The 13,844-nt window shown below is 40.0% G+C and overlaps 1 protein-coding gene across 2 annotated transcripts in view; it reads right to left on the bottom strand.

Moving 5' to 3' along the window:
• The window catches only part of map1aa (microtubule-associated protein 1Aa), a 58,943-nt gene that overhangs the window by 6,504 nt on the left and 38,595 nt on the right, over positions 1 to 13,844 (bottom strand). For both annotated transcript variants that reach the window (XM_038308490.1, XM_038308491.1), the window contains 4 exons: positions 9,009 to 9,091; positions 8,279 to 8,419; positions 1,437 to 8,181; positions 391 to 617 (listed from right to left, as the gene is read on the bottom strand). In XM_038308490.1, coding sequence (XP_038164418.1) covers positions 391 to 617; positions 1,437 to 8,181; positions 8,279 to 8,419; positions 9,009 to 9,091 — 7,196 coding nt within the window. The remainder of the gene's footprint in view (positions 1 to 390; positions 618 to 1,436; positions 8,182 to 8,278; positions 8,420 to 9,008; positions 9,092 to 13,844) is intronic.

Raw genomic sequence — 13,844 nt, 5'->3', positions numbered from 1 at the left:
CTACGCAAGTTATTTTAATTTAATGTCTCGTTTTTACTATGTATGCTGTTTTTATTGTACGGTTTTGTTTTAACTATGAATTTTGTAGCACTTTGAGATTTTGTTGAAATGTAAAGTGCAATACAAATAAAATGTATTATTATTATTATTATGTGTTATGAATTAGTGCTGTATAAATAAAAAAAGGCCAGTAAATCCTATCACTGTTTATTTTGAACCCAACTGAGCTTAAATACACAGAAGATAGAAAAACACATTATTTTAGTTCTTATTGTTTTTAGAAAAATTTTTGGAAATTGACCATTTCAATAAACATGCATTATAAGTAGATAATGCATTCGAGGATGGTTAGATAAGTAGACAAGCATGGGAGTCAAGCTGTTGTAATACCTGAAGGTTTGATCCCCATTGAGCTTTGGCATCCAACAAAGCATCAAGGACTGCTCGGCTAGGTTCACCTCCTGCAGCGTCGTTTCCACTTACTACGTAGTAGGCAGAGCGAATGCGTTTAAAAAACTCTTGGTCCACGTTCTTAGCACTGCAGTGGTTGGGAATGTAGGCCATATCAACATAAATGGGAAGGCCAGAAGCGGCTGCTGGGCCGGATTTCTGAGAACCTGGGAGAAGGAACCACAAATTCACTCTGAGGCAAAACACAATAGCAGTCATCATCAAGTAATCTACATAAAGTCAAATGGGGTTCCAGATAAACAAAGTCCAGCTCAATCCCATTCACTTCTAAGTAATTGATGTCAATTTAAGCTAAAGGTTTTTATTCTTTTTAATAACTGGTTATACAACTAAATGTAATCCAGTTTGTTTCCTGTTCTTGCATTATATAATAGAGCAAATCCACCAGTCACATTTATAAAAAACCTTTCTCTTAACACATGTACACATCCTTCAAAATGACCTTTATTTCAAGCATAATCACACCCCAAAAAAAATTTGGCAAAATGCAAACGTCTACCTAATTCCTTTTAATAAGGGGGAAAAAATGGTCTTAAGAAATAAACCATTTTAACACAATCAGAGGTGGTGCAAATATTATTTCTGCTACAAATCCCTTTAAAAAACATAGATATGTTTTTCATGTTATGCTTCTTGTGAACATTTTTGAATAACTATGGATGGATGAAGGATGAACACAATCCTCTTGACTTAAGGTAGTTTACAAATAATGATAACCCTAATAAATACTTAAAAAAGTATTTATTATGGTTTTTTATACCTTATGAATAAATGTACTGAAATCAGAGAAGGAATAAAAAATAATGTAAGATTATGTTCCTTAAAAATAGGACTGCTTATTTCATATATTTACTTATATCGACCAGGAGTGGCATTTTTATCTTTTTTTATGTTTTAGATGAAATCAGACAAGTCAATGTCAAAACTGATGCAGCCTTTTTACATTTTACTTTGCATTTGCTCACCTGAGCTGGTTTTGACACCATTTGTCAGCCCTTTGCCAACGTTATAGCTGGATCTGGAGAGGTCATCGTCTTTTGAGCCTTGTCCGTCCGACAGACGAGACATACGTGAGCTCTTGTCGGTGTCCTTTTTCTTCAGAGAGGCGCTCCGTGGTGAGGTCTGTTTTACAGGCATGGGAGACCTCCTACGCCTGGCAGGAGATGCTGATTTTGTTTTTCCTGAAGATTTTTTTAGGCTTTTTGCTTTTGGTTCCTTCTTCAGAGAACCATTAGCTAAAGTGTCAGGATCCACCATGCAGACATCTGGGTGTGGAGGGTGAGGATGTGGGTCCAATACTGGTGCAGGAGGAGGGTCATGGCTACTCCTGGAAGCAGAATGATGGCTACTTCGACCGGTAGCAGATTTATCAATCGGCATATATTCTCCATCCTCGTCTGAGTCCATGTTGCCTTCACCAACAACTGAGGGGTACTCTTCAGTACCAGGATGCAGATCTGACTCTGACTGAGAGGGTAGAGACTCGCTGACAGAGGTAGGCGGGGTGTCCTCTGTGGCCAGACACAGCCCTGCAGACATACCACCAGCCTGGTACAGAGTTCTGCTGTCTCTGCAATGAGTCTGTTGAACATGGGGTTGTTTGTGAGCTCTCTTCTTGACTGATAGGTCGTGTTCTTCTCCCTCCTGTGACTGATCACTTCTGTGGCCCTCCTCTTTGTCATGCTCGTCAGTAGAAAACTGCCTCATGCAGGGGTTGATGAAGGATGGCGACAAGTCTTCTTTACGCTGCCTGAATTCAGAAGATGAGTATCCAGGGGAGGTGCGGCTGGTGTAAGAAGAGGTTGCTCCTATGGGTAGGTCTTGATCACTGTCATCATCATCATCATCATCATCATCATCATCATCCTGCTCACCTCGGCTACACTCTTCTGCAAAGAATGGTGAGCGAAACTGCTGATCAGCAGAGGCAAGGGAAAGTGGGCGAGGGGGGTGCTCTGACTCCATCTCACATTCCTCCTCAAACTCATCATCATGGCGGTAATGAGGAGGGGAGTCTCCAGGCACCATCCCCATTTGAGGCTTAGGCATTTCCCACTCATAGGAACTCCGAATGTAACCTGCTGCTCCCTCTTTGGACTCCACTTTAGCTGATGCTGAAGGTGCTCCAACTGTCGTTACCCCAGAAGGAAGGGTACTACTTGTGCATACCTCTGTCGGGCCATTTGTTGTGTCCGACTTAGTGGTCTGAAGTGCTGTCGAAATGTAAGAGCCAAGAGAATCTGGACGTGCATCACTTGTCTTTCCACTGAAGGCTGCAGCTAATGGCTTGTCACAAAATGGAAGGCTACTTGTAGGACCAGTGGAAGGAGACTTCTGGGTCATTTTACGCAGATATGCCTCCTCATCCTCCTCCTCACTGCTATCAGTCTCCTCAAAGTAATGTTTGCCTTCAATGTCAGGTCGAGGAGAGGGAGTTACGCCAAACAAAGCAGCACTGGCTGCCTCTTTATTCATTGAGAAGTCTACGAAAGGACCCACAGAGGCCCCAAACCCAGCAGCTGTGTCAAGCTTTGTATCCTCAGGCCATTCAGGCTTATAGAAGCAGTCCGATCGAGGTGCTTTATCAGAAACCCCACCTATCGGAGCTCCATGTTCCTTCTCTTGAATTGTAGTTGCAGATGAGACAGCTGGAAAGGATTTGACCTCCTCAAAAGGACTGAGGGGTGAGAAGCGAGCTAAACTCGAGCTGGACTCTGCCGTGGTTGTTACAGTGATTTGCTTCTCAGAGACTTCAAGATAATCATCTTTAGCGCCAGCTGAGCTGGAGAAAGGAGAATCCATGACAAGCGAGTGTTCATCTTTAAATGAGGAATACTCAAAGGGAGGCTCGGCAGACGCAGGTGTCTCTAGCTCCTCTCCAAACTGTCGGCTAGTGGATAGTGAGCCTGAGGTGGAGGATGAGTAGCTGTATGCTGAAGAAGATGAGTAGCCCGGGGCAGCAGCTGTGGTTGTGTACTGAAAGTTTGTTTCCAATGAGCTCTTACTCAGAATATCTGGTGTCTTTTGTTTCTCAAATTCAGTGCTGTCTTTTTGGCTTCGATAGTAGCCATCCTCACTTGATTTAAAAGGAGAATCTATTTTATCTTTGTCTCCACTCTGACTTGACATAAACAAGTCTTTCTTGTACGAATCTTCAAAACCTGAGGAGTAGCTAGACAAACTGGTAGCTCCTGCATGAACTGGTTTTCCATTGACACAGGAAAACTCAGCCTGGGCTTCATCTTCAGCCTTGGTTCCTGAACTTGAACTGGTTTCTGTAATGCTTGGCTTTACTTGACTGTTGTAACTGTATCCCGCCATAGAAACAATGAATTCAGGTCGGTTTGAGCCTAGCATTTCACTAACTGGACTTTTTGCTTCTTTCTCAGATTTCTCTTTGGCACCTTTCTCAGTGTCAGAATCAATTGCATCTTCATCCTCCTCTTCCTCCTCCTCATCGTCATCAAGAACTTCATCATCATCATAATCCTCTTCATCCCTTGCTGTAAATTTCCGCATATCAATCTCTAAACATGCACTTTTCTCGCTGTAGCTGGATGTGACTGAGGTGAAAGTTGGGGGCTTTGTGATGGGAGCATGATCCTCTTCTGACTTTAAACAAGTGGTTGAAGCTTCAGGTCTGTCAGCCACTGAAGGGAAACGACTAGTCTGACTATAAACAAATGTTTCTTTTTCTTTCACCTCTTTTTCAAGTTGATCTGTGGCTGATGTACTCTTAGACTCAATCCAATCAGAGGTGGAATACTCTTTTACTTCTTTTTCTAACACCTTGCCCGATAACATGTCTTGTGATGGAGATTCATCTTTGTGCAAATCTGCTTCAGTCTTTGAAGATACTTGCTCTACCTTATCTTGGGACTCTTCTCGATACAAATCAGACTCCTCCGAGCTTGTTTTGCTGTCATAAATATCACCATAAGAGAATGTTTTGCCATGGACATATGGTGTGTCCTGTCTTATATACACTGCCCTCTCTCGGCTCTCTTTCTCTGGACATTCATAAAGACTGAAATGGACACTTTTCTCTGACTCTGTGATGGTAATATCAGTTTTCTCCACTTGGTCTTTTTCATCTGAAAGGATTTTAGAGCCGCCATCCTTTTCATCGTCTTCATCGTCTTCATCAGAAAACATCACTTTTGGTTTTGGTTTTTCCATAGTGCTAATGGACACTTGTATCTTGTCTGAACTCTGAGCTCCCGGTTCTGTCTTTGCACATTTCCCTTCAAAGTCATCATCTAAAAAGCAACCCTCTTTTGCTTCCATGAGTTTAGCTTTTAAAACAGGCTTTAACTCCTTTTTGGTGTAATAGTCATCCTCACTGTCCTCATCTGATTCCTCAGATGCTTCGAAAGCTGTTTTGTCACCTGGCAAGCCAATAAAGGAGGTATTATCTGAGATGGTAACCGATCTGTCAGTTTTAGGTATTTCAGCCTTAGCAGTCGTCAGTCCCTCATCTTTTTCTTCTGCTTTTAAAACTTTTTCTTCTGTTGGAGAGTAGCCACTGCTTGTGGGCACTGACTGTGTGGGTGAGGCCAATTTCATGGTACTATCATCAGGACTAAAGCATCTCTCCTCACTGTCCTGCCTGGACCTGGACTCTAGCCCAGGAGAGAAAGATGGAGGGGGTGAGATAGTTTTTACATCAGCAGTGGTCTTGAATTCTTCTGCGCCAATTAGAGTTTGGTCTTCCTTGACAGGCTGTGAAGGAATGCCATTGGAGGGAGATTTCAGTAATTCTTGGTGCATCAAGGAGGTAGCTTGTTCATAGCCCTCTTGAAGTTTTCCCAGGGGAATGTCAACATTTGGAGTTTGGTCTTCATCCTCATCTTCCTCATCATCTTCTTCTTCATGGACTGTTTTGGTCTTTGCATCACTATCTATCTCTGGAATGTTGGGTTGATATTCATCAGAGGACGGAGATTTAAAGCACTTGTCATCCTCCAGGGAGGAGGTGGGAGATATGGTACCTGCTGAATGGAGATAGTCTTTCCCTTGGGCAGCCTCCGCACGTGATGGAGCACTGTTCATGGTTTCCAACAAGAGGGAATTCCTCCCGATATCTTCTGTCTGAGGTGCCGTAACAGAGGCAATTGATTGGTCCTCAGCCACAGAGGTAGCAAAAGATGATAGTCTGTCATAGTCTGTGATAGATGTTGCAGAAGAGATATGCTCCTCTTCTGCAAGAGGAGCAGCAATGATGGCAGGATATGGTGCAAGCTCAGGCTCCTGACTTCCCACAATAGCTTTAGGTTTGACATCTGGAGCACCACAAACTATAGAACTCTTCATCTCTTTAATCCCGTGCATGGATTCAAATGTACCTGGAACATCTGGAACAGAAATTTCATAGGAACCCACATCGTAATGCAGCTGTGGGATCTTGTCTTCAGGTTCCTCGTGAATCTCCTCATCAGAAATTGTCTGCTCTGTCTCTGAGTATCCAGGGATGGTCTCATCTTGGATGAAGGATTGCTGTTCTGTGGCAGAGACTGGTAGAGGTGCAGTGGCTGTTTTTTGCTCAGCTGGTTTGGTGTCCCACTCCTTTTTCACCTCCTCTGTTTTTATTTTCATGACCTCATCATCTTCTGTCCCTTCTAGTTCAGCTTTCTCAATCACATCACCCTCCTCCTCTGAGCTCTCACTTTTCTTGGATCTGTCACTCACGGTTTCTTTTAAAAAGTCACATCTCTCTGTTTTCTCCTCTTCATACTTGTCAAAGCCATGACTCACATCTTTTTGTTGAGTAGCCAGAACTTGATTGCTTTTGTTGTCTTCTTGAGTAACAGGGTATTCAGATCCAACAAGCTTAACCTCCATGGTGGACATTATTTTCTCATCGGGCACAGCTTGAGAAGAAACTTTAGTATTTGAGTTGACTGGAATTACATCACTATGGACAAACCCTGTCTTCTGTTTGGACATCTCCTCTTGTTTTAGAGCCTCAAAGTCCTCAGTGAGGTCTTCTGGTGAGGACATGATGGACCTATCAGCCAGAGCTGCTGCTGCGACCTCTTCAGTGATGTTCTTTGGAACTGGCCTTTTCTCGTTTGCTTCATCTTTAACAGCTTTATTTTTGTCAGACTTCGGCTTAGCCAGACCCTTGGCCTTATGCAGAGTTTTTCTCACTTCAGGGGTGAGCGGCTTCAGGTCAGGCTTGGTGATTTTTCTCAGCTCCGGTTTACCTTGGTCTTTCTTTTTGTCATCCTTTGCCTTGCTCTCCTTTTTCTCTTCCTTCCTTATATTCTCATCTTTCTTTACCTTTTCTTTTTTGGTTTCCTTCTTCTCCTTGTCTTTCTTTTCATCCATCTTAGATGCTTTTTCTTTTTTTGTAGATTTTTCCTTGGAAATTTTCTTTTTTGGTATCTTCTCGGCCCCAGGAGCCACCTCACTGTTTTTTTGCTGTTTGGTGGCTTTTAAACTGTCACTTTTGGGTTTCTTCTCCTCTTTCTTCTCAACTTTATTGTCTTTAGTGGCTTCACTTTTTGACTCCTCCTCTTGTCCACTGGCTTCTTTCTTAGAAGCTTTAGCATGAGGTTTTGGGGAAGATTTGAGACTCTCTTTGCTGTCTGTTCTTGACCTTATTTTAGTTTGCTTGATGATTGCGGGTGGTGCGCCAGATGATATGTCTTTCTGAGTGGCCACTGGGTATCGCAGGAAATCCAGGTGTTTTAACTTCTCAAGGCCCTCAAAGATTTTATTTTGCGGTGCATTTCCAGGAAACAGAACGCGGACTATCTTTTCTGTGGGTCGGTGTGGGATCCAAATAATTAAAGCAGTAACCGAAGTTAGATAAGGGACAGAAATTTCTCCTTCCTTTCCATTCGACATCATGATTCCTGTCTTGGCTTTACTATTCCCTGCCCATTTTTGCATCAAAAACAGCAATTCTTTGCTTTCCTTTACAGGGTTCAAGATGTACATATCAAGCTTTCCCACACCAAGTTTGTGGAACAGTGTTATTGGTTCAATGGTGTTGCTGACTACCCTGTGAAGAGGCTCTGGTGTTATGCCAAGCTTGTTGAGGTATTGCAATGTGAGAGATGCTTCTTCAATGCTCCGCTTTACCTTCATTGTAGACTCTGGCATCCTTAGCTTTTCAGGGACATTAAAAAACACAATCCCAAGCTCAGGGGAAATTAAGTTCTTCATCCAGTCACTATTACTACTGGAACCACACCCCTGGTTCTTTTCTTCTTCCTGCTCTGCAATCTTTCTTTGGAACAACCCATTTATTCCAGGCAGGTTGTCTGCTCCAATATGAGTGAGCAGGACTGAATCGATCCTATCTAGGTGTCGAACTAACTTCCAGAAGCAGGCCTTCCTCTCTGACCCTCCATCCACAAGGATGTTGAATCCATTGACGGCAAAAAGAGCAGAGTCTCCCCTGCCTCCAGGAAATATATAGCAGCAAGGTTTGGACAGCTTCAGAAACCCACCAGAGGTTGGTGGCTCCAGAAGCTCGAAAGGTGATGGTACATCCACTGTTTCTGAGACATATTCTGTGAACTCTGTGACTCCATCCATGTTGGGTAGATGGGGCTCAGGGTTTAAGCGATATTCAAGACTATTAAGGAGTGGCTGCTGCTCCTGGCTTTGGCCCAGGGAGCTCCAGCCCCCGTCTCCCAGGCAAGAAACAGTAAGCTTGGATTGGAGCTCTGAGGAGGCCCTGGACAGGACTTCAATGACCTAAAATGCAGAAACAGAGGAGGGGGAGCTCTATAATAAATTTATCATACATTTATTAATCTGAAGAGTCTACGGCTTTATGAAGTAAAAAGCTTACTTGAGGGTTAGAGATGATATCAGAAAAGTGTTGCCAAGTGAAAGCTCCACTTTCCAGAAGAATGTCACCTCCCTGGTCAGAATTCAGGCCGCTCAGAACGAGCAACTTATTAGTAGCAGCGTCAGTAATCAAAGAACTTGTCTGGGTGAAGGACAAACACACACAAAAAATCACGAATCAAAAGCGAAATACTCTGTGGAATGTCTTACATGTGTAGCATGGCATTAGCCAGGTTAATAACTGTAAAAGAAAATGTTCCAACAAAGACAGTTAAACATCTTCGTTAAACATCAATAACAAAAAGTTCAAACATTCAGACCCAAACTAAAGGGCTGCTAGGTAGTTAAAATTAATATTTTGACAGCTTCTGTACGGATGCAACCTCTATTTCATTTAATACCAAAAATAGATCATCTAAGAAAATCAGACTGTTTTTCTTCTCAAGAACAAAATTAGTATCTTTTTATTTCAGGTGACTATTTTCTTTTTTAAAACCTAAGACATCTTTAAACATTAAAAAGGCTTGTCTCATTAAGACTTTTGATCATATTCAACATTTGGGAAAGAGAGGTGGACCAAAACACATCTGTAAAACCTCGCCAAGTCCTCACTGGCCATATATAAAAGGGAGGATGGATGGTAAAACTGCATGTTTTCATATTAATAAAAGTTTATCATCCATAATTGCTACAAATTTTCTCATCAGGGTGTCTTATGGAAGGAGACGCACCTCTAAACAAACGGTTTCCTCTGATGGGTTCACCAACACTACAGTCTGAAGGACATCACTCTGGTACTGAAGAGTTCTCTGACCTACAAAAAACAAACAAAAAAAAAAATCAGACCTGCTCTTAAACACAAAGCATTTCCTGTGATTATCAGATGGAGCCAGCAGCCAACAAAAAAAACTTGAAAAGAGATGTCACTATGATCCAAAAGGTATAACTTAAATTTCTGTCCAACATTATTGATGCTGCAGCTCAAATACTTTGATTAGGAAGCAAAATTTGAAGGTCACTGAAACTGTAATTAAAATTTTTGAAAAATGAGACATAAATAAGGTTGTACTTCAAAGATAAGTTAAAAAAAAATCAGAGCTTCTTCTTTAATTCCACTTTAATGTTTGAATCATTTAGTGAGGATGGATCCCTTGCAGGCATCTTCAACCCCCCCACCCGTTTCCACTCTTTAGAAATTGCTCTCTGTACTAAAACCTACACTAATGGGTCAAATTATTAACAAATACAGCAACACGGCAAACATATTAAAAAAATCCTCTGCTATCAGTCTCATTGGCTGTTTATATGGTAAAGCTCCACCTGCTGCTGTGGTTACACTGACCCAGTGCTAGCTGAGGAAGACGCATTGCAGCATTTCTGTCAGAGGGAGGGGAGGCATTCATTGCATGAGAGCATGTGCGCAGCATCACATGCTGCACAAGGACAACACCAGCAGCAGCTTTATTAGCATGCAGACCCTTAATTAGAAGAACCTAAACTTAGCAGAAAACCTGTTGAACGTTGATGTTAAATTCATGCAGAAGCTACTCTTTCTTTCACATTTACAGAAAAGAGCAGTGCAGTATGCAATGAACTGTATTTGTTAGCCTTATATTGTTACTTTATTTGCAACAGTGTTTTATTCCATTAATAAATATCCTTTGCAAATTGTTTAGGTCAACAATGATGATGTGAAAACTACAATTTTGATGTGGTATTTTATTTTATTCAGCAGAATGAATCGACCAGATGCAAGAGTGAAAGTTAAAATAATAGCATCTTGTTTAGTTATTTATAAACTAAACTCCTCAAGCTCTTTACATCCAGTGTCCTGCATGAGTTTTAAGTAGTTCCTTCCTTCCAAGAAAATAGATTCCACCATGATCTTTTGAGATACACTGGTATAACAGCTTGGCTTTTCTTTTAAAGGTTTACTTTTTACTGTCTACAACCTGGCTTGACAGAATCAAAGCAAGTTTCATCTCATAGCTTTTTGGGAATCACTTTGTTGGAGCTAGATTCCTAAATCCTACAATCAATATTTGACCTTTATCAGATTCAGCGAAGTGAAGATATGTATCTGCAAAGGATGACAGAGGAAAGCGGAGCATATTCTAAAGGTACAATCTGTACTTCTCAGACAAATTACCCCATGAAATCTCATTTAAAGTGTCAGTGACATTAGGCATTATCACAAAAAGTCTTGCAATGTGCAACAAAGAACATGGTCAAAGTTAAGAAAATGAAACTGAAAATCTAACTGGAAGTTCACATTTATTTTTGAATAAGTACATAAACATTAACATAGATATATTTATGACTAAGTGTTTTTTTTTTTCACATTTAACACTTCTTAATTTACTAATTATATGAATGAATGAATGTACATTTTATAAATTGTAATATTGATAGCAACTGGATCTCATCTTCCAAACTCCGAACTGGCAATTTATGCCTTTTTTTTTTCTTTTTGGTTTTTCAACAACCTCAGAACTTATATCAGTCTCAGCTGGTTGAGTCTGAAACAGGGAAAAAAACTCAGATGTGAATAAAAGTGACACTAAATCCTAAAAATGTTGACACCGACAGCTTACAGCTGATTTAAAAGCTCTCCATGTGAGCCGCCCGATCAAACGTCTCGCTCCTCTCAGTCCAATTGCAAAAGATATAAAAACATTTTCGGTTATGTCCACACCTTTATTCATCTTTTCATGGGATCCCATTCTCTTAACACAGTGTGGACCGCACAGACTTATGTATGTAGTTTGGCCGAATGCTTGGCTCTAATAACAGAGGATTAACCGAGTCGAATAGGGGAAATCCGCCCCTCGCTGAGCCTCATGGGCTCTGAGACAGAAAATGGCTGCAGCAACGAGGAGGCTGCTTTTATTATCCAGGTTGTTCAATAAAAACCAACCTCTGAATCACCATAGCGCCTCTCACTGAACAATAAAATCCATAGAGAAGAAATTCAACCTGTTCTCTGAAAATACAGCAATGTGAGCTGAATGCATGTACAAAAACACGAGGAATGTCCTCCTGTCATTGGAATCTGAAGTACATTAACCTTTTAGGTTGATCTAAAAGCAAATTTCTGGATTCTATTCAGCTGTTCTTTTCAGAGGTACAGTATTGTAGCAAAAACAAGCTATAAATCACGTTTGCTATTTACAGCACTTTCTCACAACATAAAAATGACTGGGGAGAAAAACATAAAAATGTAACATTTAATCTTTAAGACATTTATTCAGGAGAAGGAAATTGCCTTTATTAAGAACCAATTAATTTGACAGAAATCCCACTTAGCAGAATGATTGGCTCCCCTGCTATAAACACTGTGTAACAATCCCCCTATTAACCATAAGACTATTTATCTATAATGCTGCACAAAACTGGACCCATTTTCATTTTCTGACTAAAGCCGCCATGGGGTGAATTACAATCTGAGTTCACACCATTCTACAAGGTTCCTTGGACTTTCAAGACAGAAAAGGCATCACACAGCCCGCTCCCACCATAATTATGATTAAACCATGAATGTGGATAAGACTAAGGCAATGGTTTTCTCACACTCTGTTAAACTACCAGAAATCCCTTTATTATCTACAACTGCAGTAGGTGCACAAATTGAGTTTGTGAGTAATCATAAATATCTTGGTTTTATTCTAGATAATGATCTTTCTTTTAAAAATCACATAGTAAATCTATTACAAACATTGAAAAAGATTGGGTTTTATTATCGAAATGGATCGTGTTTCTCACTCAAAGCTAGAAGTAAATTCGTAGCGGCAACATTCCTGCCACTTCTGGATTATGAAGATTTATATATGAATGCTTCAACCAAATGTCTGAAATCACTGAATACTGTTTATCATTGTGCTTTAATGCTTATAACTGGTAGGAGACGTTTGATACATCATTGTGATTTTTATGCAAAAGCTGATTGGCCTCCTTTAAGTGTTCGAAGAAACAATCATTTGATGATCCTAATATATAAATCTCTCCTTGGACTAACGCCAACATACTTAAGCTCTCTTTTGCATAGATGTAGTAGTTCACATTTTTTACACTCTAATGACTTTATTCTTCTACATGTTCCTCATGTTCGAACTGATAAAGGCAAGAAAGCATTCAGTGTGTTGGCTCCTACAGAGTGGAATCAGCTCCATTCTGAGCTCAAGATGTCAGACAATATTTCATTGGACTTATTTGGAGCGGTTCTTAAAGATAGACAACAAGCTTCTATGAAACAGTGTCACTGCTTTTAAATTGTTTTTATTGTTTTGAATTCGTGCATATGTATTAATTGGTTTTCTTTTTTGTAATCAGGTTGCAGTGTATTGCAGATCTCTTCCCAAGTCCCCCTTGAAAATGAGAAATGGTTAAATAAAGAAATAAAAATAAATAAATAAAATAAATTAATAATAGCTGTGATCTGCTTTTACACATATTAATCCACTATTTGAGACCAGACCCACCAGGGGTGTTTGTTGCTAAAAGGTTTTTATATTTCTCTTTACGTCCATAAATGGATGACCCATGGATCTCATGCATAGAGTCACTTCCATGCCTCCATAAATGAGAGATTAAAGCCTCACCCTTTCGGAGGCAACAATGTGTTGGTTTATCCACTGCTTAGTGTGTATATTAGATCACAAAACACAAACAATGTTTTTTTTTTTTTTTTCTGAACCCCTAACCCCTGAGCCCTGCCATTACTAGTCTAATTATTTCAACAAAAGGAAAAAAAAGTAATTTCCCACAAATTGTTTCTCCACTGAGAACCTTGATTAAAGGTTGGATTTATCAGAAAATCTCTGTTTAAACTTATGCAGTGGAATATACTTCTGTTTTTACATATTTTAAGGAGTGCCCCGTAGTTTGGAGGGCCTATTATTTTACTTTACCTAATATGAATTTATTTATATAAAATAGCTTAAACAAATTTTATCTATATGCAGTAGCTAATTTTATTTATTGGATGGAAAATATTTTTAACTGGCTTTGTTATTTCTTTATCCGTTTTCTATATTTTCAGTAAATTGGACCTCATACATCCAAACACCAAATGACCTTATGTGCAAACACCTGGAGATGAACCTTGTTCATCGTTCACATTAGAGAGTGCAGTTTTGTTCTTAGTGGGTTTCTCTGGCTCAGCAGTGGCTGTCCTTGCATTTTATGAATAAATCCCGATGAGACATTCACTGGAAGAGCCTTTTTACATTTTGGTTAGCTTGTTTACATCTTGCTACCAAGTAGCCAGAATTTCCAGTAATATTTATATAAGCACTGAACTAGGGATGCACGATATAATCGGCCCCCTATCGGTATCGGCCTGTATCGGCCTTAAAACTGAATATCGGACATCGGCCACCCCACCGATATTTAACCCGATATTTGATCAGCTTCTGAGTTTCTAAAGTCTAAAAAAAAAAAAAATATATACTACTTCTTCTTCTTCCTCAATAACTTCTTTTTTACAGACTTAAAAACTTCTAAAGATGAGGAAAAAAATATTTATACATTAAAATATCACAATATCTTCATATGCTGATATATTGCCA

Source organism: Cyprinodon tularosa, unplaced genomic scaffold (assembly GCF_016077235.1).
Source record: "Cyprinodon tularosa strain WSP-4 unplaced genomic scaffold, ASM1607723v1 ctg638, whole genome shotgun sequence".
Taxonomy (NCBI): domain Eukaryota; kingdom Metazoa; phylum Chordata; class Actinopteri; order Cyprinodontiformes; family Cyprinodontidae; genus Cyprinodon; species Cyprinodon tularosa.
Note: the sequence above shows the minus strand (reverse complement) of the source record. Positions and strands in the feature narration are given on the sequence as shown.